At 43.8% G+C, this 25,449-nt stretch overlaps 1 protein-coding gene and 2 long non-coding RNA genes across 5 annotated transcripts in view; 1 reads left to right on the top strand and 2 right to left on the bottom strand.

Moving 5' to 3' along the window:
* Window positions 1-3,450: 3,450 nt before the first annotated feature.
* On the bottom strand, window positions 3,451-4,211 carry LOC309717348. The gene is made up of 3 exons (XR_014279665.1): window positions 4,022-4,211; window positions 3,743-3,948; window positions 3,451-3,663 (listed from the first exon to the last, which is right to left on the bottom strand). It is a non-coding gene; the product is annotated as an uncharacterized lncRNA (long non-coding RNA).
* Window positions 4,212-5,374: 1,163 nt separating this feature from the next.
* LOC309717514 lies at window positions 5,375-16,000 on the top strand. The gene is made up of 3 exons (XR_014279714.1): window positions 5,375-5,685; window positions 6,084-14,465; window positions 15,113-16,000. It is a non-coding gene; the product is annotated as an uncharacterized lncRNA (long non-coding RNA).
* Window positions 16,001-17,745: 1,745 nt separating this feature from the next.
* Window positions 17,746-25,449, bottom strand: part of ankrd34a (ankyrin repeat domain 34A) — a 24,345-nt gene continuing 16,641 nt past the window's right edge. For all 3 annotated transcript variants that reach the window (XM_082550721.1, XM_082550720.1, XM_082550719.1), the window contains exon 2: window positions 17,746-22,205. In XM_082550721.1, coding sequence (XP_082406847.1) covers window positions 20,523-22,121 — 1,599 coding nt within the window. In that variant the 5' untranslated portion in view covers window positions 22,122-22,205 and the 3' untranslated portion in view covers window positions 17,746-20,522. The remainder of the gene's footprint in view (window positions 22,206-25,449) is intronic.

Genomic DNA, 25,449 nt, shown 5'->3' with positions numbered 1-25,449 from the left:
ATTCTGAGGGCGGCTAAGAATGGACATCATTGAGGCTGCTGCAAGGAGCTGCGGCAGTAAAGTTGTTGGTGCCTGTCGTGATAGTAATTACCATGAAGCCTGTCGGGCTTGGTCAGCCATCAGGTGGTGGCCTCCAGTGGTCACTGGAGCAGGTCACAGCTGAGTGTTGAGTGGCGGGAGTGAGAATCACCACCTTCAAATCTGTGGCCATGGTCCTCACCCAGAAAAGGGTGGAGTACCTACTTTGCATCAGGGATGAGTTACTGCCCCACGTGGAGGACAGTCTTGTTCACGAGTGAGCAAAGAGGGGAACGAGAGATCAACAGATGTATTGGGACCACAGCTGCAGTGATGCGACCGCTGTAGGAGGCCGTCGTGGTGAAGAATGATTCAAGCTGGGCATGAAAACAACTCTTAAACTGAAACAGGCTGTTTTACAGCTGATGAAAGGTTTGGGGCAACATGACCGGGACCAGAGTGCATGCACATATTGAATGTGGAGAAGACGAAGGAGATTGTTGTGGACTTCAGGAGAATGCACACCCAACATGCTCCTCTGACCATTGACGGAGCGTCTGTGGAGAGAGTGAGCAGCACCAAGTTCTTGGGTGTGCACATCACAGAGGATCTCTCCTGGACGTACAACACCACAGCACTGGCCAAGAAATCACAGCAGCGTCTCTTCTTTCTCCGCAAACTAAGAAGAGCAGGAGCACCAGCCCCCATCATGTACACTTTCTACAGAGGCACCATCGAGAGCATCCTGTCGAGCTGCATCACTGTGTGGTTTGGAGCCTGCAATGCGTCCTGTCATAGAACCCTCCAACGCATAGTGAGAGCTGCAGAGAGGATCATTGGTGTCTCTCTCCCCTCCCTCCAGGACATTTACAGCACCCGTCTCACTAAAAAAGCCCTTTGCACAGCGGCTGATCCCACGCACCCAATGCAAAGCTTCTTCAAGCTGCTGCCGTCAGGGAGGAGACTGCGGAGTCTCCAGGCCAGGACCAGCAGACTGAAGGACACACTCTGACTCACTCACTGGCCTGCACCAGTTACCAGTCACTTTGTGGAGCATTGGACTGCCATTACCTCATAAGACTTTGTTGTTACACTATCTCTTACCGTACATTACTAAATCTCCATTTGCACTATTTGCCTATTTGCACTACTCTGCCTGGTTTACACTCAATGTCATTTACCCTTACCTGAATACTGTATATTGTATATTGCATAGCTTTCTTGTTAAATTGTATTGTATTTATTTAAATTTTTACTTTTTAATTATTTTATTTGCATTTTTTAATCACTCTCTTATATTTAAATGTTCATTTGCTATTTCATCTAGGGTTTGAGAGTAACAGAATTTCTATTCTCTGTATGTCCTGTACATGTGGCAGAATTGACAAATAAAGTTGACTTTGACTTTGACTTTTGACTTTGAGAGGTAATACAGTGCGGTAGAGAAGAAATGTCTGGCAATCCGCTGGGCGGTCGACTCTTTGTTACTACCTCTTGGGATGCTCATTCACCATCTGCTCAGACCACACCCTGCTGCAATGGTTCCATCGCATGAAGGATGCCAAGAGCTTTACAGCTCTTTAAATTCAAGGTAGTGTGGAGACAGTTGGAAAGCTGTCTGGAATAAACAACAACAGCAATAAAAGCTATTCACAAGCACGCTGACTGTTGCGACATATAACTGAGCCTTACGCTATGACTTGAGCAATTTGGACTTCTGCTCAAGCTTGAGTACTGAGGACCTCACAAACTGTTTTATATCTACCTGCACTGCTGTATTGGACTGCATTGCCCCTTTTTATAACCAAACAGACTAAGCCTAACCCTAACCCGTCAGCCCTGGCAAGGAGATACAATCTGTGTTGTCAGACATGAGTGCAGAGACTTTATACAGCACTTTGGTAAACTCTGTTGTTTTAAAAGTGCTATATAAATAAACGTGACCTTGACCTTGTTTGTGTCCCAGCAACATCCAAAGCTTGTGGGATGTCAAGCTTCCTGGCATAGACAGACTATACAGTTGACTGATGGGTAATGGGGCGATGGGGCGCCAGTAAGCAAATCTATGCTACAATCGTAATGATGGTGAGGTGGCAGAGAGAGAGAGCCAAATCTTTGCTGAAAACCTTGGTGAGGTCATGGTAAACTTCTGGAACTGCGGAAAGGTCAGGTTTATCTAATGGGTCGAGGAGTTCATTGGAAGTCACACTAGGTGTAGCTGCATACAAGCAATTTTTGTAATGCTAGGTATTCCATCCAGCCAGGGGTCGCCAAGAACTAAAGGAGTGCTCGGAGCATGGAAAAGAAACAGACTAACCTCCTCCATGCGGTTACCAAACAGTGATAGCTGAATGTTCAGCGAGTAGGGTCCCATTAAGAGCCGAGACTTGTAGTGGTTCTGTCAGAGGGATCAATGGATGACCAAGACTTTGAGCTAACACCTGATCAATAAAGTTTTACTCCGCTCTGCATTAACTTAGCTAAACAGGTGAGTCATGGTAGGGAAGTTTCTCGAATCGTGCCTGCCAGCAACCCCACACTTACCAATGGGCGTGATCTTTCACCCAGGAGGAGTCAAGTGTACACACAGTGCCCCTTCTGCCCACGATAGAAACACTCACCCGCTAGCAGTCTTCTCCGATCCAACAGGGAAAGCTGTGCACGGCTGACTTGCATGGGCTGCTCATCCCCATCTGCCAACTCGCTTCCCTCCAAGCGCCGCTCTGTGGAAGTGTCTCCTGCCGCAGGTGTAAATCCCCCTGCTGGCGGTCCGAGGATCAGAGGTCCATTTACCATACTCGTGCATGTGATCATCCATCCTGCTACACATGGAAATGAGAGGATCCAACGACTTAGGTAATTCCTTTACTGCCAATTCCCAGGAGCTGATCCCAGGATCACTGAAACTTCAAATGGAGATTTGAGATTGAGAGGGCGCATCTGCATAGCAGTGTAAATGTATGCTATGTCTTCTAATGATGCTGCCTAAGGGAAGCATGTATAATGTAAACAGAATTGGTCCTAGCACTGAACCCTGTGGAACTCCATAATTAACCTCAGTGTGTGAAGAGGACTCTCCATTTACATGCACAAACTGGAGTCTATTAGATAGATATGATACAAACCACTGCAGCGCAGTACCTGTAATACCTACAGCATGTTCTAATCGCTCTAATAGGATATTATGGTCGACAGTATCGAACGCTGCACTGAGGTCTAGCAGGACAAGCACAGAGATGAGTCCACTGTCAGAGGCCATAAGAAGATCATTTGTAACCTTCACTAAAGCTGTTTCTGTGCTGTGATGAGCTCTGAAACCTGACTGAAACTCTTCAAATAAACCTCTGCAGATGATCTGTTAGCTGTTTGACAACTACTCTTTCAAGGATGTTTGATATGAAAGGAAGGTGTCACGGCGGCGGATGGCCGGTACTGAATAGGACTCAGGTGCAGAAACCCAGAGCGGAGACAGTAGATGATTTAACAGTTTATTACGGTTAAGTGCAAAGGGGAAAAAAAGGAAACGTGGCAAAGACAGAAAATGACGAGACGTGGAGCCTTGGTGTGGCGTGCCCAGGGGAACGTGGCTAGGGTGAGGGAACGAGGCCTGAGAAGCGGAACGGAGCTGAGTGGGGAACAGTCACACTGAGGGAAGAGGATATAGGAGTTAGGCAGGTAGTGAAGGCAGCTCAGAAGTGGCCAGTATAAGAGCAGCAATTCTTACTTGCAGTTAGGGACCTGGAGTGTTTGAGAGGGGGGTGATGAAGATCCAGGGGAGGCTGAGTGGCGTGGAAAGGCTGACCTGAGATCCGGGGCTCCAGATGGAGTGTGATGGCAGGAGGGCAGGCAGGTGAGGCACAGAGGGATTTCCAGAATGAGCACTAGGTATCCCGAGTCCGGAGGTGGAGTGAGCCTGGGTGGGTACAGCAACTGTAGTACAAAAGAGTCTTTGTTAGTAAGATGAATCACAGCGAGAATTTGAAGCACAAGACCTGTTACCAACATGGGTTGATGACGAACTGGCAGTGAGTGAACATCGATGTGTGGTTTAAATCCCTCTGGCTTGATTGCCTGCAATAGGCTCCAGGTGTGCAGGAGCTGGAGTTGGCCCTGCCCAGGGGCGGATCCCAGGTCAGTTCAGGAGCCTAATGGAAACTCCAGCCACCCACCGTAGACCATGACAGAAGGTTGGAGATTGGCCTATGATTATCATGGTCCCAGGACTTCTGACCTGATGTTTTGACATTGTGTATTAAGTTCATTTGTATTCTTAAGATCCCTAGGTTTTCTGTTCGGTATTGTTTATTAGATTTGCCCCTGTGTTTTCCTCTGTGTCTCCCTCTGTGTGACTGTGTATATAGTGATTTGAGTTACTGTGCTTTGCTTCCACTCCTTGTGTCCTGTGTTTTCCTCTTCCCATCATGTTCTCTCTCTCTGCCTGTCTCGGCTGTCTCTGTGTACCTTCTGTGTGATGTTTAAGGTCCGTGTCTTGGCATCAGCATTTTCAGTTTCGTGTCCTCCCCGCTCTGTCATGTGTAATTGTCCTCAGCTGTGTTTCCCGTGTGCTTCCACTTCCCTCGTTACCTTCTGTGTATTTATGTCAGCGTCCCCTCTGTTCCGTGTCGTGTCGTCCCTCGTGGTTGTGTGTGTTTCCTTGTGTCTCCCCTGTGCCTTAGCTTTTAGTTTCTCCCAGTACAGTGTTGTATCACTCCCTGTGTTCCTGTTAATAAAGCCGTGCCTTTTGAGTTTATCCCCGTCTGTCTTGAATCGTGCGTTTAGGTCCTCTCCTGCTTACACACAACCCAAACCTGAGAATAATTAGCTAAGACCACTGGGTCTAGAGATGGCTTTTTAAGTAATGGCAAATTAATTAATTAATTGTACCAGCAGCAGCTAGGTCTGGGGAGGCATCCAAGCCCTCAAAAAACTATTAATGCGCCCCCCAGCCCCAGCAGCCTCAACCTGGCAGAGGTGCTCAACACCTTGTTTGCTTGGTTTGAGTCTACCCCTCCCTCATACTCCCTGCCACCCACCTCCACCTTCCTCCCACACTTCCCCCTCCATCTCCCTTCAGGAACATGAGGTCAGGAGGAGACTGAAAGTGGTGAACCCAAGCATCACTGAAGAACAACTCAAACAGAACCCCTGTTGTGTTTCATCTTTAAATCGAGGGGAAGTAAATCCACAGCCATGTTTTCTGCAAAGGGAACAATAAATTATTTATTTATCAGAAGATTTTAATTCTATCTTCTTATATTTTCCTTCACATTGACTGGATACATACAGAAGATTTCTGGGACTCTTCGTAAACATTTTGGATTCTTTGGCTTGCGTGTACTCACATTCTGATTGTAACCCTGGTAAGATTTACAGCAATCAGAAGTACAGGGTTCTTTGAATGCATCGTAGTCCTTGTCTGATAGTTTAATTTCCGGGCTTGCCCTGAAGGCACCATCTGCAGCTCCGTGCACGTGAAGGTGTGGTGTAGAGGAAAAAGGACGGCAAGGAAAAACTCCATGCTGCCGCGGAGCACGTTTTTTTCCAGTTGAAAGAGAGGAAAGAGGTTTAATTAACATTTGTGAGAGAGCTGTCGTTAGCGGTGAACCACAGACGGGTACCTACCTGAAAGGAGCCGGAGTATTTCTTTGAACTTTTTGAACTATTCTGGTGAGTTAGCCTAGCTCACTTAGCACCGCTATTGCAGTTCAATGCACTGGAAAAAATAACTAACCAGTCAGAATAGTAGTAAATGTGTTTAATGATGTTTAAGATGTGTTTTCATAGTATTGCAATGTTGTGACAGTTTTGTTTATTATGAGTGTCTAGTGTTTTACTTTCTTGGGCCTGCTAGTTCAGCCGCGGCCAGCTAAGTGGTTATGCGCAGTTCACGTGCAATAGCTGTGCTGTTACTGTAACTGCGGGTGATGCACAGTAATACCGGTGTGTTTACTTTTAATGTGTCACAAGATGCAAATTTATTTTAATATTTCAAAAGAACCAAGGACATTAGGAACAAGGACATTTAAGGAATGTGGACATCTAACATTCTGCGTATTTGTGTGCAGACTGGGTTTTTTTTGAGGTACAGTTCCATGGGTGCCAAGTGAGGAGCTGGTATCGTGGGTCTAAGACACTGTTGCTGCTGTGGAGGCCTTCTCTGTGTCAGGACGCTACACGTTGATGCCTGCCGTACCAGGAGGGCGGTAGGGAAAAAAACAAAAGGAAGCCCACCTGAGAGATACCTTATCATTTTCTTTGCTACTTTTTCTCCGCCTGAGATTCAGGTCGTTTTCAGTTCTTAACCCAAGACAGTGGGTAACTGAATAAACTGACACCATAAGGAACTGGACACTCACATGCTATTTTCTTTTCTTTTTCCTTTTCTTTGGGGTGTTGAAATATTGTGTTTCTTGTCTTACATCTATTTTGATTGTTTCAATTATTTTTGTGATGCATTTGAGATGGTTACTGCATTTGAAGGTATCCCTACATTGAGGATGAGCAAAGGGAACTGATCCGAAAGGAAATATATAAAGCAAACTTTGTTTCACAAGCCTGTGGTCGTGCGTGTTATGTGGGTTGGAAGTCTCATTACTCTTACAGAGTTGCTACCGCCAATCTCCTTCCCAAACCTAGATTCGGATATTGTAGACATTGCACTTGGGCGAGCAGTATAGATCATCTCTTTATAGATAGAGGGACACACGTCCAGGTTACATGATCATAAAATCTTTATTGAATATTTTGCTTACAGCTGATCTGTTGCTTTTTTATTTATTCTATGATCTCTACCTTTCTACCTCTACAAGATGATCCCCTCTCACCTTCCTGTAAGGGAAGTTTATTTTGGAAACAATTCAGACAAATCCAGGACCCTGAGCAGGACTCCTCATCCACAGGTAAGCTGTCTGAATCCAGCTATGGCACACCCGTATGTACCACCATGTGTATCTGCTGTGTGGTTCAAACACGAATCTTGAACATGCTGTTTGAGACGATTCAGGATGCTCTCTACAGGTACCCTCGTCATCTCTGAGTTCATCTGAAACTTTCTGCTTTATCGTGAAAATGTCCTGTGTGGCTTGTTTTATCCTGAGTTTAACACAAACTTTATTTCATGTAACTTTACACTAACAGCAGGTTCATGATGTCATTCCTGTATAACAGGAAGTCCGCATATCCTGCTGTTTCGATGAGTAATCCTTTAGTTTTCCCTCAGAGGATTGAACCTGCTGTCTGATCTTTCCAAAGATGTAATATAACCATGATACAAAGTCCTTTATTATGATTTACAAGTTATGAGGTAAGTTTTTAGGTCACTTAATCATCTCTGACAGCAAATATTGAAAACCTGCCTTTGGAGAATTGGCCCATTAAAGATGCCACATCAGGAAAACATGTCCAAAATCTCCTTTTTATTGCACACAGAGACAGTGTGAGGAGCTGCTTTCGGCCTCACACATCTCAAGAAGTGAGGTTTAAAAAACTCTGTCTCACCTGTGATGATGTTACTGACCACACAGCGCCATCGGGTGGTCATCTCCAGGTATTACACCTGTATCATTTCTGCTGTGTTGTCATTATTCGAAGCTCTCTAATTATTAATAAAGATGACACTGTTTTATTTAACAGTTACAACAAGCTGACATCAAATCAGAAAAGTGAAGGGAAGGATGAGAAGCAATTAATAACATAATCGATGATAATCAGTAACAGGCAAAATGATCAGTCTGTTTAAGGGAAACTTTGAAGCACAAATAAAAGTCAGAATGCTGAATGTGATTGGACGGTAGTGGCATCTGTTTGAGGGGGTGTGATGGGGTTGAGCAGATCAAACTGAGGTTATTGTACTCGGCCCTGAAAAGCTTAGAAATATGGTATCTAACCAGATTCTTACTCTGGATGGCATTACCTTGGCCTCCAGTAACACTGTGAGGAACCTTGGAGTCATTTTTGACCAGGACATGTCCTTCAACGCACATATTAAACAAATATGTAAGACTGCTTTCTTCCATTTGTGCAACATCTCTAAAGTTAGAAATATCCTGTCTCAGAGTGACGCTGAAAAACTAGTTCATGCATTTATTACTTCCAGGCTGGACGACTGTAATTCATTATTATCAGGAAGTCCTAAAAGCTCCCTGAAAAGCCTTCAGCTGATCCAAAATGCTGCAGCAAGAGTCCTGACAGGGACTAGAAAGAGGGACTATTAGAGCACTTCGCTCTCGCACTGCAGGCCTACTTGTTGTTCCTAGAGTATTTAAAAGTAGAATGGGAGGGAGAAATTCCTTCTGCGGAGGTTTCTTCCTGTTAAAAGGGAATTTTTTCTTCCCCCTGTCACCAAAGTGCTTGCTTATAGAGTCTGATTACTGAGGTTTCTTTGTATTATCGTAGCATCGTTTTGTACAATATAAAGCACCTTGAGGCAACTGTTGTCATCATTTTGGATTACATAAATAAAACTGAATAGAACTGAATTCCATTATGTTTAGTCAACTGTAGCTAATAAACTGATCTGAGGAAAACTCAGTAGATAGACTCACCTGACGTGTGGGATCACAGCAACCTCCAGGTTTGCCTACTCCTGCAGAACAGCCACACAACATCTGCTGGATCAAGCAGAGAATGGCTGAAAATCCTGAAATTGCCTGGCTGGACTGAAAGAAAGAAAAACAGGCTGCTGATGTTCCCTTGCCCTAACTAAAAATTTGAAACAGTTTCTCTTCTCTTCAGCATGTTGGTCAAACACCTATAATCTCTGCTCCACAGACCTCTGCAGCTAGGTCACAGCTGTTACAGCCAGTCCGCATTCACCTGTGCTCTAAATACACATTCTCATTTAATTTAATATGAAAGAAAAAAGCTCACTATGTCCAGGTCTGACTCCCCAGGGTCGCTGTTGGTAAATGCTTGAGATGCATCCAGGAAGAAGACCGTCGCTGTGACAAGTTAAGTCACACCAGCAGCAACATTTAGAACCACAGCACTCTTACTGTGCATAGAAAACCACACCTTGCTATTAGTACACCTGGAACACCTGAAAATATTCATCAGTTCTATGAGGCAACTCTCTCATTGGCTCTCACAGACAATTAGCAAGTAATGTGTTTAATACACGAAAACATATGCATAGCACACATTCAAAGGAACCTGCAGACACCACTCTGATCTTTGAGGAAGCCTTCTTTTATGGCCACTTTAGCCAAGGATCAGCTGAAGTACAGCTAAGGTCACGTCACAGAGATGAGTTACTGACCTTAGGTCTCTGTGAAGTCCCATCATAGATCGTCATACACCCAGCTATGATGAACTAAAAGAGAGAGCAGTGATTAATTAGGGAAACGATATGAAGGGGAAGAAGTGTCAGCTGACTCACCATCACTGGTCTCCAGATGTACACCATGCAATCAGAGACCACACCTTTGGACCATGTTGCCCTCAGGACCCCAAAGACCATGACAGTCAGAGCAACCATGATCTGAATCACCTGCAGGAAGACATAAAGTCTCAGAGGAAACATTCAGAGCCTTTGGCTCATTCAGCCTTTGTAAGAACAAGTGATGCCAAAGAGATGATGAAAGAAACACTTTAACATTTGAAACATTTATGCTTGAAAGTCAGATGTTCCCGCCAAGTCATTAACAATCAGCTGACCTCCAACTTCTAGTCCTGTTTAAATTGTCCCTGATGAAGTTGTCCTGATGCCAAAGATGTTATCTCCACATCTACTGAACCACATCCTTACACTTTGTGCTGAGAGGAAGTTTGAACTAACCGGTAACACGAGTCTGTATTCACATTTAGCTTGTCTTCTGGACATTATCTTTCTGAACTTTAATTTCCAACAGAGATTATTTTCCGAGGCGATCCAAAAGCCTCTGAGGACAGACGTCCTCTGTCATTAAAGTCAGCTGAGAGATCGACAGCAGAGCAGCAGCGTGGTTGTGAATCACATGCCTTCAGCATCCACAGGTTAAAGATCAGTGGTTTAATCATCTCTGTCTGGATTCAATCTGACCCCATCAGGATGTAAAGGTGTCTCACCCCCAGTGCCGGCAGTTGCTTTCTGGTGATGTAGTACCGCGGTAAAACCACAACCACGGTGCCTGATGCCGCCCCTGCTGATGGAGATTGCTGCATGTCTGAGCCCACGAGAGTCAAGCTGCTGTGCTAAGTACTGAGTTAATTATTGACTGGATTTTTATCATTTTATCTCAAACACACCTGAACAGACTGAGGAAGTCAGTGGAAAATCGTGTATATTAAAGAGTAATTTGGAGGACTTTGCCAATCAGCTCTCATTTTATTATTGCCAAGACAACAATAAAACACCCATCAGTGCCTAAATAACAACTTTTTACTCATCATGTGAGGCTAGATGAGTAGAGATTATAGATTCATAATAAAGTCAATGTCTCACCTGAGACCAGCCCTGTATCGCGTTTGTAGGTTAAGGGAAAAATACTTTGCTGTGATAAAATGAAACCTTTTCTAACTTCCCCCCTGGACGATGAAGGGAATCCACCCACAGGTGGAATTGGTTTTTGCTTCTCATTCTAATGACTGAGTCTCGGCGATCATCTCTTCTTCTTCTTTTCTTGTGTATATTTTGGCAGCCAAAGAGTCAAAGCACACTTCAAGAACTAGAAAAATGCAAAATTTTTGTCCTCAAATATTTATATGTTTTGAGATTTTTTACATATTTATATCCCTGTATATCTCCAAGGAACAATTGCTCTCATGGTTATGCACTGTGCTGCCCAGACTGTCAAGTTATGTTCCTTGTGTTGCATTCAAGGACTGATGACAGATGCCATAATGGCACCGGTATCTGGTGCCATTATGGCACGGTTCTGACATAAACGGTAGTAACCAGACCGAAAAGCAGCGCACATTTCGGTGCTTTACTTCGGTGCTTTTTTCCCTGAAATGTCATACAATTTACTGTGATACTGTGATACTGTCAAAGGAGGTAACACCTCGAATCTGATGAAACACCTGGCGACCTATAGCATTTTGTTAAAAGCCGAGAAATGCGCCGTATTTGATAGCTTGCTGCGAGACCTCACACCGAGCGCATCTACTGCGAGTGTGGTGCCTGTTATCGGACCCGGAGTTAGCAACATCCCCCAAAAACCCGAAGAGGAGAGTCCTGGCCCCTAGCCCTGCCAGTGTAGCAGAAATGATGAGGATGATGATGGCAGCAGCCGTTCTTCTCTGTGTGAGTAGCTTCATGTTGTTGGTGTGTAATTTACGTTGAGTAGGCTAACCACGTTATTAACACTTAAACCCCCGCATGCATGTAAGGTGAACTAGCAAACATCATCATAGCTACATGCAGCTGTCTTCTTGTTTGATGGCAGATGCTCCCTTCACCCTGGCCAAAAAGGCTAAAATGACCAAAGAAAAAGTGGAAAACAGCTAAACATGAGAGGTTTAGGACAAAGTTTGTGTTTTTTCCATTGTTTAAGCACTGCTTCCAGCCAAGAGTGATACCATATATGCCCCATAGCTGCAGAAAAGGCTAACATTGTTATCTTTTTACAAAAAAACAGCTGAACATGAGAGGTTTTTGGACAAAGTTTGTGTTTTTTTCCATTGTTTAAGCACTGCTTCCAGCCAAGAGTGATACCATATATGCCCCATAGCTGCAGAAAAGGCTAACATTGTTATCTTTTTACAAGAAAACAGCTAAACATGAGAGTGTTTATGTTCTTGATTATTTAATCACCGGTTCGAGCACCGTTTAAGCACCGGCACCGCTTCAAAAGTACCGGTTTGGTACTGGTATCGGATAAAACCTAAACGATACCCATCCCTAGTCTAAACCCCATTAAGGTTAACCAACCTAAAGATTCATCAATGTTTTATAAAGCTTCCTGCCTGATAACTCAAAGAGCCCATGTTCTCTCTGGTGTTGTCCCTGTAACACAGTGGTTCTCAAGCGGAGCTGATGTTAAACATCGCAATCACGTTTACAGCGGAACAAAGAAATTTGCAGAAGTTAATAACATGTACATCCACTGCAAAGCTGCAGCAGCGTGTGTAAGTCGGCAGCTGCAATAAAGAAGTGTACTGAAAAGTGCGAATACATGGGCGAATCTGTCGTTCATTGTTTACAGCGGTGCTGAAACCCTGGATTGGGGCACGACAGACTCGCCCACGTGTTCGCACTTTTCAGTACACTTTTTTATTGTGGCTGGCGACTTACACATGCAACTGCAGTGTTTCAGCTACAGCCTACACACATCAACAACAACAACAACATAGGACCCAGTTCTTTCTGTTTTAAGCCGGCAAGGCATGATTGGGGATTTTGCTCAGGTGCAGCCGCCTCCCCCGCAGCTGCATCACAGACCACGCCACACCACCGCTCTGCAGTCAAAAACAGGCTGACTGCAGCCACTAAGAGTGAAAAGTATTAAACTCTCACTAAATTATATATTTTTCATCTCCGTTCAAAAGTTTCTGGACTTATTTCCATGTTTGGTTCACATCCTGTTCAACTTGTTGCTTTTTAGAAGAAGTGCTTCAGACGATTGAAGCAGTCGAGGGACAAACGTTACAAATAGTTATCTGAAATGAAAGTTGTTTAAAACAAAAATGACTGAAGGATTCATTGTGACTGAGTTTATGGCTTTAATTTTCTTTAGATGGGGCGTGAAAATATTTCTTCCTGCCATGTGGGGAATGATGTAAAACATTGGAGAACCACCGCTGTAACGTGTTGTAAAGGACTTCACTCATTCAATTCATGCTTCTTTGGCAGCCCATCCTAAAGACACTATTTTCACAAAATCAAAACTTGGTGATTAAAATTGATTTTTACAGCTCATCTCTGGGAGTAAAAGTTCAGCCTTTTTTATTGCGACATTACTTCTTGAATCTGACCCTGCTTAGTGCTGGACCAATCAGAGCAGACTTGTTGAAAGTTAAACATTAAGGCTCAGACATGTATTAAGTCCAGTCTTGGACCAAAAATGTTTTTTACGTGAAGCTACAGGTTAAAATGGCTTTTCAATTAGCACTAGCTTTAATCCACATCTGGGAAACTGGTTATGAAAGTAAACGTATTACCGTATAGCCTGTATCAAGGCCCAGTGATCAATAATCTATTTTAAATATATTTAAATAAATCTAATTTTAAATAATCTGCAGATTTCTTTTAAATTGCAGTCATAAAATGTTAAAATGTACCAAACTAATCAACCACCTTCAGCCCAGAATCAAAGTGCAAAACTCTAAAATCCCCGAAGCCTGATAAATGTTCAATTTACGACACAAAGCTTTAGAGAACTCTTATTGATTGGCCAAAACGCTAAATGCAAAAGGAGACCTAACCCTAACAGGAGATAAACACCAGAAGAGAACCTGTGATTTAACACCGTGACTCTGCAATGTGAGACGATGGCTGTGTCCCAATCCAGCGACCGCATGCTTTGTAGTGCACATTTGTAGACTGATTACGTCACAACGACGCAACGAAGGCTGTCCTCAAAGAGTCCTCCAAATGCATCCTTAATTTCCCCAGATTTGAAGGCTGAGTCCGGTGTAGCCTTCGTGGCCCAACCTATCCCACAATTCATAGCGCGGCGGTGGGTGTGGATAGTTTTTTGTGAAAAAATCGCAGATGGGTGAAGCGGAGCAGCTGAAAAGTGAACTTTTAAAAGTCAAAGTCAAAGTCAACTTTATTTGTCGATTCTGCCACATGTACAGGACATACAGAGAATAGAAATTGCGTTACTCTCAATCCCTAGATAAATAGCAAATGAACATTTAAATATAATTAAATATAAAAGTGATTAAAAATGCAAGTAAAATAATTAAAAAGTAAAAATTTAAATAAATACAATTTTACATATAACAAGAAAGCTATACAATATACAATATAATGGGTAAGTGACATTGAGTGTAAACCAGGCAGAGTAGTGCAAATAGGCAAATAGTGCAAATGGAGATTTAGTAGTGTACGGTAAGAGAAAGTGTAACAACAAAGTCTTATGAGGTAATGGCAGTCCAATGCTCCACAAAGTGACTGGTAACTGGTGCAGGCCAGTGAGTGAGTCAGAGAGTGTGTGTGTGTGAGTGTGTGTGACAGAGTTCAGTGAGACCGTGGAGGAGAGAGGGGAGAGGGGGCAGAATCGGGAGGGAGTTAAGCTTCCTGACAGCCTGATGGATGAAGCTGTCCTTCAGCCTGCTGGTCCTGGCCTGGAGACTCCGCAGTCTCCTCCCCGACGGCAGCAGCTTGAAGAAGCTTTGCATTGGGTGCGTGGGATCAGCCGCTATGCAAAGGGCTTTTTTAGTGAGACGGGTGCTGTAAATGTCCTGGAGGGAGGGGAGAGAGACACCAATGATCCTCTCTGCAGCTCTCACTATGCGTTGGAGGGTTCTATGACAGGACGCATTGCAGGCTCCAAACCACACAGTGATGCAGCTCGAACTTAAATGTAAGTACTGAATGTTATTTATTTATCTGCGAATGTTTAATAACGAAGAACATTAAAACATGACTGTTGGCCACATGTCGGCACAGTTATGTGACATTAGTGACGTTTGTACTAACTTGGTTTTAAAGCCTTTAAATATGCGCCGTTCAATAGCTGAGCTTAATCTCACAGAGACTCTGATGATTTCATGGATAATTAAAGTCAGTCATATATCCACAAACACAACAAGCTGAAAGTCAGTGATGCTGCTCGGTTTGCAGTCCTGAACATCACGGCACAAGCAGGATTCACTGCACTGTTAATGTTAGCTGTGTTATATTGCTGCCTCTGTTCGGTGGTGTCGAGCCAAACGGACTTTAACGTGTGTTTGAACGAGCTGACGGTTCACTCGTTAAGCTGAAAGAAAGATGCTTTAATCACAGCAGTCACACATGTGTCCACTGCACCATCTGGAACTCTTCTTGTTTACACTTGTAATAACACAAACACTAAATCCTGCTTCTCTGTGCTGTTGTGTAGCAGTGTGTACACCTGAGACTGCCACCTGTCTGTCTGTCCTGCACTCTCTCTCTGTTTCTTTCTCTCTGATCGTGGAATAAAAGTATGAACATGTGTTTATAAGTTACACTTGTGTCTGAATCCTGCAGCTTATCACACATTTGATTTCCATGTGTGACGACTGCAAGTGTCCAGAGTGAGGACAGACTGAGGGACCCACTGCTGCACATCATCTGTGAGGCTTTGCACCCCTGATGATCCACCAGGACAAACTCAGCAGTGTGTGAGGAAGAGGAGGAGGAAGAGCCAGCAGCAGCTGACAGATGGAGAGAATAGACAGACTGTTCCCTGTTTGTGAAGGACTGCTAGGAAAGTTTAACATAACTGTCTGTGCTGAATCAGTCTTATTAGGTAATGTTCAAATAATGTGATCATCCCAGTGTTTCCAGTGTGGGAGAAAGTACTCAGAGTACTCAGGGCCTTCAAGTTACACACTATGAAAGGCAGCAACAAGTTTAATGTTCAGAAACCTAAAGTCTGTATCAGCAGCAGAATGGAACTAAAATAAATGTTGGTTTCAGTTCTATGAAGCTTTGAGTATTTTGGATCAGTAGCTGCTGTGTTTGTTGCATCATATTGCTGTAACTGTTTATATGCTTTATATATTCTGAGGTAAGTTGATCTATAGTGTTACATCATATTCTATAAGGATGTTATGTGTTTGTAGACTTTCTGCCCAGTTTGACCCATTTAGCAGACGTCAGCCTGTTTAAGGCTCTGATATCTATTCTGTGTGACTTACAGCAGTTATGACATGGTCTGATTTTCTCACCCAATAAAGGAATATTTCATATATCAGTCTACTCTTCATTCTATCAGACACAGTTATCACAGCTCCTACATTTGCTTTTTACACATATATGTAAGCAATGAGCCAAATTAAATAATGCCAACAAATTAAATGAACAATATTTGTCTCTTATATATAATACATCTGTATATACCATGTAACAGATGCTTGTCTTTGAAGATTTATGGTGATAGGAAATATAAATAACTGCAACTTGAATCTTTACTGAAGCTCAGTATTTGACACAGAGTTCAAGCTCACTGCTGTAATAAATCTTAATTAATATAATAATAGATATATTAGCCATATTATATTTACATTACCAAAGTGTAATGACACTCGTCTCATGCGTGACATTAGCTAATTGTTATTTACTAGTTCATCTTAAAACTACCGTTAGATACAGAAATGAAGCCCAACAATCATGTTGTTACAGTCCCGTGGTCACAGCCTCAGATACTTAACTGAGGAGTTTGGCTCCACTCTTCTTCACAGCGTTGCTGAAGTTTGCTCCATTCGTTTATGCACAGCTCTCTGAGCTCTGCACTCTGGACCGCTGCAGCAGCTCCGTCTGCGCTCGCTTCAGCGTCCTGCCGATTGGTCCGAGCTTCAGCTGCGGGACACATGGCCTCACTCTGACTCTGGAATACTCTGATGTACGGGGAGTTCACGGTCCACTCGGATCGTCATCACTCCTGCACGGCGCTCACAGCGAGCCGTTTGCTGCTGTGCACTTTACTCTCGTCTGTTGCTGAAGTCTGCTGCGGCTTTACAAACCTAAGTCATGTTTTCTCCTCTTCTCTTTTAAAGCAGCCATACTTCTTTGGTCTATTTCTATTTGTGCTGTCATTAACTTCAGTGTTTAAGATGCTAACTGAGGCCTGTAGAGTGTGAGATGGAGCGCTTTGATATTTGCACAAATTGACTGCAGCCACACCAACATCCGCCTATGAACAATCCTTCTCACTGTAGAATGACGGACTTTCACATTGTGTGGAAATGATCTCATCGCTCCTCCCAGATTGATGGACAGCACCAAGAATATTGCTGATGTCTTTCATCCTGAGCACTGATAACACATTCTTGAATGCTGACAACATTTCTACTTTTATATAGGTGGCTGCTTCTTACCCTTGCGACAGGCGAGACCTGAGTCTGGAAACTGCCCTGGCAGGCAGAGCTGGGTTTTTCTCTTTTATAAGCACAGGTGCAGGTAATTTGTTGATCTCTTGTGTGAACCTGGAGTTGTGTGAATACTGGGTCTAAGCAGCGCTATTTGGCCTTTTTAGCTTTTCTACAACAGCTTGGTGTGGCCTTCTGTTAGTGAGGTAGTCCCCAGATAACGTTCTGCTTGAGTTTTGGCAGAGGTTTAAAGTTATTTGTACCCCAGTAGCAAGAAACTGTGTGGAAACTTGCCGGGGGCAGTTAACTGAAAAACAGACATGAGGCAAAGTGGGAGGGATATTCCTTCTGAGGTAACCTGCTCAGTGTAAGTAATGTCCCGTTTTAATTTACAGATAGCCAATGGCTGCTGGGCCGACGTCCTTGGATGTCTGTGTCTGCTGCCATGTGTTCTGAGGCTGATTTAATTTGACAGTGAAGAGCTGAGAACTGTTCTGATGGTTGTGGCTGTTTATTTGGTCTATTTGTTAATTATCTCATCGTATCAGCACCCATTAATGTACGGATTGTGTTTTAGCACCGCAGACAGCGAAGGCGCCACGTGGAAGCTGATCCTTTTTCTCGCCGCTTTTACATGTACATAGAATAAAATAGAATACAAATGCTATTTTATTCAATTGTGTATATAGTATTTTATTCTATTCTATTGTGTACAGTTGTGTACAGTATCTTATTGATATTTTATTCCAGTCTTTATTTTTTTCTAATTTTTCTATGTAACTTTACACTGTCCACGCGTGGGACTATATTATCTTACCGCGGTGACGGGCATTGAAGAGTTTCTATGACACATCGTCAAGTGTGGATTGCCGTTTAATGTGTTCGTTTTTAATATATTCCCCTCAGCGCTTGTCTGTCTCCCACCTACAATTGTCTTGTGTGCTCCTGTTACCTGTTTAGAACAGTTGTTTTTGTATTAGGATTAGCCTTGTGGACTGACTGCATACCTACGGCTCATTCCTACTGCAATGGGTGCCTCCCTCGGGTAACACCATGTTGATGCCTATAGAACTAGTAACAGTGGGCTTGGTTTTTTCACAGGATTATATATAAATAAAAGTGAACTGAGGGGGTCATAGGTTCAGCTGTGAGATGAGGACACGCCCCAGTTTCCAACGATTTTTCCACCTGTTTATTAATAAAGGTGCTTCTGATTTAAAACCTGCTAACATCTCAGAATAAAATGAGTGAACTGACTTTTTCTGCCCAAGCTGCTCCTTTAACAGGGTCCCCTCGTGCTGAAACAGGTGTAGTGTATAACATTACAGATTTGTTTTTCAGTACTTACAGTGTGAACTGGTTTCTTTGGAGTATCATAAACAATAAACCAATGTTTCTCAACACAAGTTCAATCAAAATATCATCTCTGAAAGTACAGACACAGGAAACGGGTAAAATAAAGATGGGTTTCCACAGATATACCAACTATTATATTGACTATAGATCATTACAGTACATACAGCGCAGTAGGTAGTTTTACACGTTATCAATCAAACAGGAGCGTATAAATAAATATGTCAGCTTTATGAATGAAAACAAGTTAGTTTGCAGCAGGACGTTTGTGTCTTCATCTGGTAGCAGGAGGAAAATGGAAATGACCTCAGTGCAAATTGTGCATCTGTAAACATCAAAGGAGTCTGATTATTTCTCTTTAGGCCAGTTCAGGTCTGAGTGGAGGAGAGGATGAGAAATTCGGAGGAATCTGAGGAGCTTTCTGTGGCTAAACATTCAGACAATTAAATGAAGGTAAGGAGAGCTTCACCCACAAGTTTCAACTTCAACCTGCTGGAAATCTCTGAGGGAGCTACAACGGTGAAACGAATTACCACGTGTATGAGCAAATATGTTAAAGAGCTCTAGTATTGGGTAATTTCAGTTATCCTTTCTTTTATTCATTAAACTGATCTTGGGTTGGAGTTCTTCATCGAGCTTTCCTTGGATGTAAGAATTTTACACCAATATTGTGGATCTCCTACTGGTCATCCAGAGGTACTGCAGTTTGTCTGTGGCAAAACGATGCAACAGGAAGCTGTTCATCTGTTTGCCACACTATAAAGAAGTAATCGTGACTGTCACTGGAAGACATTAAACACTGTATATCAAATTATGGCCCACTAGGCCAGAACCAACCCACCGACTGCTCCAGGACTTTAGTCAAATGCGTGGCTGACTGCGGTGATACCAGCATTTACTTTGCATGGAAAATTTCAAGTACTTCTGCATGATGTTTGACTCATAAAGAATAAATATCAACGTTTTCTAGTTCAAAAATACTCAACATTAACATTTTATGCTTTTGAGGACCCACTGTAACCTACAAGTTGTAATGCACATGCACCGTATGAAAAGCAGGTGATCGCTGTGTCAGTTACATATGTCATATGGTTTATTAGGAACTGAAGGCATGCAGATGGTGTAAATAATCTTCCTTCTGAGTTTAATTTAAATTTTAGATGTTTTAAGAACTCCCCCTTGTATGTCAGCACAGTGGCCATGCTGATCAGGGGGAGCCGGGCCTCTGCACAAACAAGGTAAGTATATCCTCATAACTCACTGTATTTAAAGTGATTTTCAAGCACTTTGGTTTCTTAAAGATGCCAGAACAGTATTTGTGATCAAGAATACGTAGTTTGATTTAAAATGCAGCTTTCGTACTAATATGTTAAAACAAATTAGGACTACCTGTGAAGACACTGCTGACAAGCGTCACGCAATGTCACTGAACAGCCACATAAAGCACCATTACTTAATTTAATACAGGTTTGTAAACAGCTTCGTAAGAAAATAAGGTCTCACATGTTGATCGTTATTTAGTTTCTTGGATTTAATATTTATTTTATTCGAATTTTGAAAGCAGTACAATTTGATATTTTCTACTTGTTATTTTCAGAGCCCATGATCTTGCACATGATCTGCGTGTGGACGTACACGTCCATGAACACGTCTCTGCGTGTGGACGAACACGTCTCTGCGTGTGGACGAACACGTCTCTGCGTGTGGACGTACACGTCTGCGTGTGGACGTACACGTCTATGAACACGTCTCTGCGTGTGGACGTACACGTCTAGGAACTCTCTATATACTTGAGTCTCATCAGAAACGCTTTTTCAATAACCTAAAAAAGAAGTCTAATCAACTTAATACTGCTATCACCTGCATGAACCTGCACAGACATGCACACGTCATCATATTCTCAGAATAATCTGATTCCTGAAGATGTGATGTTATATATGAAAGGTAATCGGTAAGGTGATAGAGTCTAACTGCATGTTGCAATGATCTTTAATGTTGGTTGGATTAAACTCATACTGACCTCACAGTTTCACACCAGGAACAGACAAAACCTGTATTAAACCTAAACTCTTCTCAGGTGAATTGAGTCCTTGTTGGTGCAGCTCTCCTTAAAGACCACACCATGGTATTAATTTGAGTTCATCTGTGATGATCTAATGGAGATGCTTCACAGTAAATCAACCCCTGATAAGTCTCTGCAGCTACCCTTTGCTTTGCTCCCTTGTCTTCATTCATCAATCCCCGTTGGACTCAATGACTTTTTCCGCCAGAATCTCCTGGAAGGTCGAAAGCTGCTTCATCTGCTCTGTCTGCATTGAGTGTCTCCTCATCAGCTTCTTCTTCATCTTGAAGTCTGGGCCCCGTTTGGGTGAGGCTGGGGCTACTGGAACCAGGATCTTGTGTCCGGAGTTGATGGGGGAGGTGGGTTTCCCATTGGCCCGGATGTCAGGGATGGGTCTCTGCGGGTTGATGTTAAGCGGAGGCAAGAAGCCGGGCCTGGTGTGGGAGATGTGGTCCAGCAGCAGGGTCCCAGAGCCCCGGCGCTCCAGGAGCCCTGGGCCACGCCGTCGCATAGTGATGGGAGAAACTGAGTTGGGGATGTTTTCCAGAGACTCCCTGGAAGAACTGGTGACCAGGGACAAGGGGGAAGCGTTGTACCTCCTCCGTTCTACCGAAATCCTCCCAGAGTCCGGTGATCCAGGAATGGACTCTGGACAAAGGTGGGTATCTGACTCATAGTGCTCCATCCGTGTGAGCTTGGGGTGAGCTAGGGCTCGGGCCACAACTGTCCCAGGTCCAGCAGCGTTCTCCTGGGATTCTGGAGCTGTGTTCCTGCGGTAGAGGATCTGGTGCTGCTGCACTTTGTCAGCCCACGATGGACCAGACAGCCCTGCGCAGTCCTCAGAGCAGGATCGGTCAATGAGTTTAGGGGATGTGGGGTCGTGCGTCTCAATGCTGTGACGCCGTGACAATAGTGGCCTCACCGGCTCTGTGACAGTCAGTCCGTTCATCTCTGTGATCGTCTTGTTCAGGTTGCTGTTGCCCTCCTCCTCCTCCAGACCTCCATCCACCCGGTCCTGGGGAACCCCACTGAGAACTGAAGGTGCCACCAGGCCCCACGGTTCTGAGTTCAGACGCTTAAGCAGTTTACGGGGAGGTGGCCTCTTCTCACCTGGAGGTCGAGCTGAAGGTAAAGGTAATGCTGAGGTGAGTTTGAAGCTGAAGATCCCTTCCTCATCTTTGTCTCCTGCAGGGGAGGAGGTGCCAATCTCCACCTCAGAGGGTGACATACAGGCAGGAGACAGTTTGTCCACAATGCCTGGGGATGGTGGGGAGTTGAGGTACTGTTTGGTCTTCTTGGTGCCTGACGGAGATGTGTCGGTGGTGATGATGATCACCTCCTTGCCCTTGGCCTTGCAGGAGTCCAGCAGAACCTGCAGGGTGTCACGGTCCCCTTTGTTGATGGCGTGGACAAGAGCAGAGGAACCAGAGTAGTCTTTGAGGCTGGGATCGGCTCCGTTCTCCAGCAGCAGTGACACCACCTCCTTTCCTGCCTGCTCTGCACAGGCATGCATCAGCGCTGTCCGGCCACTCTTATCGGGGATGTTCGGGTCAGCTCCTTTCTCCAACAGATACCTCACCATCCTCTGCCGGGTCTGTGGGTCATCGTAGCTTGCTAAGCAGGCAGCAGAGATGGGCGTCTCGCCACGCTCATTGCCCTCATTGATGTAAGCGCCACCCTCGAGCAGCAGGCGGGTCAGCCTCAACTTCCCCTGGAAGACAGCTTTGAGGAGGGCATTCCCCTCAGTCTGCAGGGGTCCTCCATCGCCCATGATCCCTTGCCTCTCCTCAGACCTCCTGCCCACAGGATGCTGGCTTAATGCTGAATCTCCATCCTCCTTGATAAGTTACATGACCTGCAGAAAAAGTACATTGAGGTGAGTCCACCTGAATAAAAAAAACATGCTAACATGATGGAACCAAAGATACTATTTAAATTCTATGGAGTTTTTAACCACTGATATTTATTGAAACTCTTTCTGAGTTGACGTCAGTAATAACTTCCTCATCCTATTCTCATCAATTCTGTTGTACATGTACAATGACAATAAAAGACTATCTTATTGTATTCTCCAAATCATCAATGTGACTTATAGACCCTTCTTTCCTACAAGACTGCTCAAAGAATTCCTACCATTAATCAATACTTCAATCTTAAATATGTTCAACCTATCTCTGCCTTGAAGCTGGCAGTAGTAGGTTTCAGAGCTCATCACAGCACAGAAACAGCTTTACAGGGAGTGCAGAATTATTAGGCAAATTAGTATTTTGTCCACATCATCCTTTTCATGCATGTTGTCTTATTCCAAGCTGTATAGGCTCGAAAGCCTACTACCAATTAAGCATATTAGGTGATGTGCATCTCTGTAATGAGAAGGGGTGTGGTCTAATGACATCAACACCCTATATCAGGTGTGCATAATTATTAGGCAACGTCCTTTCCTTTGGCAAAATGGGTCAAAAGAAGGACTTGACAGGCTCAGAAAAGTCAAAAATAGTGAGATATCTTGCAGAGGGATGCAGCAGTCTCAAAACTGCAAAGCTTCTGAAGCGTGATCATCGAACAATCAAGCGTTTCATTCAAAATAGTCAACAGGGTCGCAAGAAGCGTGTGGAAAAACCAAGGCGCAAAATAACTGCCCATGAACTGAGAAAAGTCAAGCGTGCAGCTGCCAGGATGCCACTTGCCACCAGTTTGGCCATATTTCAGAGCTGCAACATCACTGGAGTGCCCAAAAGCACAAGGTGTGCAATACTCAGAGACATGGTCAAGGTAAGAAAGGCTGAAAGACGACCACCACTGAACAAGACACACAAGCTGAAACGTCAAGACTGGGCCAAGAAATATCTCAAGACTGGTTTTTCTAAGGTTTTATGGACTGATGACATGAGAGTGAGTCTTGATGGGCCAGATGGATGGGCCCGTGGCTGGATTGGTAAAGGGCAGAGAGCTCCAGTCCCACTCAGACGCCAGCAAGGTGGAGGTGGAGTACTGGTTTGGGCTGGTATCATCAAAGATGAGCTTGTGGGGCCTTTTCGGGTTGAGGATGGAGTCAAGCTCAACTCCCAGTCCTACTGCCAGTTTCTGGAAGACACCTTCTTCAAGCAGTGGTACAGGAAGAAGTCTGCATCCTTCAAGAAAAACATGATTTTCATGCAGGACAATGCTCCATCACACGCGTCCAAGTACTCCACAGCGTGGCTGGCAAGAAAGGGTATAAAAGAAGAAAAACTAATGACATGGCCACCTTGTTCACCTGATCTGAACCCCATTGAGAACCTGTGGTCCATCATCAAATGTGAGATTTACAAGGAGGGAAAACAGTACACCTCTCTGAACAGTGTCTGGGAGGCTGTGGTTGCTGCTGCACGCAATGTTGATGTTGATGGTGAACAGATCAAAACACTGACAGAATCCATGGATGGCAGGCTTTTGAGTGTCCTTGCAAAGAAAGGTGGCTATATTGGTCGCTGATTTGTTTTTGTTTGGTTTTTGAATGTCAGAAATGTATATTTGTGAATGTGGAGATGTTATATTGGTTTCACTGGTAAAAATAAATCATTGAAATGGGTATATATTTGTTTTTTGTTAAGTTGCCTAATAATTATGCACAGTAATAGTCACCTGCACACACAGATATCCCCCTAAAATAGCTAAAACTAAAAACAAACTAAAAACTACTTCCAAAAACATTCAGCTTTGATATTAATGAGTTTTTTGGGTTCATTGAGAACATGGTTGTTGTTCAATAATAACATTATTCCTCAAAAATACAACTTGCCTAATAATTCTGCACTCCCTGTAGTGAAGGTTACAAATGATCTTCTTATGGCCTCTGACAGTGGACTCATCTCTGTGCTTGTCCTGCTAGACCTCAGTGCAGCGTTCGATACTGTCGACCATAATATCCTATTAGAGCGATTAGAACATGCTGTAGGTATTACAGGTACTGTGCTGCAGTGGTTTGTATCTCCTGATCACAATATCTATCTAATAGACATACAAGGTCTTAAATAATCAGGCCCCATCTTATCTTAATGACCTTGTAGTACCATATCACCCTATTAGAGCACTTCGCTCTCGCTCTGCAGGCCTACTTGTTGTTCCTAGAGTATTTAAAAGTAGAATGGGAGGCAGAGCCTTCAGTTTTCAGGCCCCTCTTCTGTGGAACCAGCTTCCAGTTTGGATTCAGGAGACAGACACTATCTCTACTTTTAAGATTAGGCTTCAAACTTTCCTTTTTGCTAAAGCATATAGTTAGGGCTGGACCAGGTGACCCTGAATCCTCCCTTAGTTATGCTGCAATAGACGTAGGCTGCCGGGGGATTCCCATGATGCATTGAGTTTTTCCTTTCCAGTCACCTTTCTCACTCACTATGTGTTCACAGACCTCTCTGCATTGAATCATATCTGTTATTAACCTCTGTCTCTCTTCCACAGCATGTCTTTATCCTGTCTTCCTTCTCTCACCCCAACCAATCACAGCAGATGGCCCCACCCCTCCCTGAGCCTGTTTCTGCCGGTTAAAAGGGAGTTTTTCCTTCCCACTGTCGCCAAAGTGCTTGCTCATAGGGGGTCATATGACTGTTGGGTTTTTCTCTGTATCTATGAAGCACCTTGAGGTGACTTTTGTTGTCATTTGGTGCTATATAAATAAAATGTAATTGAATTGAATAGACTCCAGTTTGTGCATGTAAATGGAGAGTCCTCTTCACACACTGAGGTCAATTATGGAGTTCCACAGGGTTCAGTGCTAGGACCAATTCTGTTTACATTATACATGCTTCCCTTAGGCAGCATCATTAGAAGACATAGCATACATTTACACTGCTATGCAGATGACACCCAGCTCTATCTGTCCATGAAGCCAGATAACACACACCAATGAGTTAAACTGCAGGAATGTCTTAAAGACATAAAGACCTGGATGGCCGCTAACTTTCTGCTTCTTAATTCAGATCAAACTGAGGTTATTGTACTCGGCCCTGAAAAGCTTAGAAATATGGTATCTAACCAGATTCTTACTCTGGATGGCATTACCTTGGCCTCCAGTAACACTGTGAGGAACCTTGGAGTCATGTTTGACCAGGACATGTCCT

Source organism: Aulonocara stuartgranti (assembly GCF_965226115.1).
Source record: "Aulonocara stuartgranti genome assembly, chromosome: 11".
NCBI lineage: Eukaryota > Metazoa > Chordata > Actinopteri > Cichliformes > Cichlidae > Aulonocara > Aulonocara stuartgranti.
This window is presented reverse-complemented; position numbering and strand designations above follow the sequence as displayed.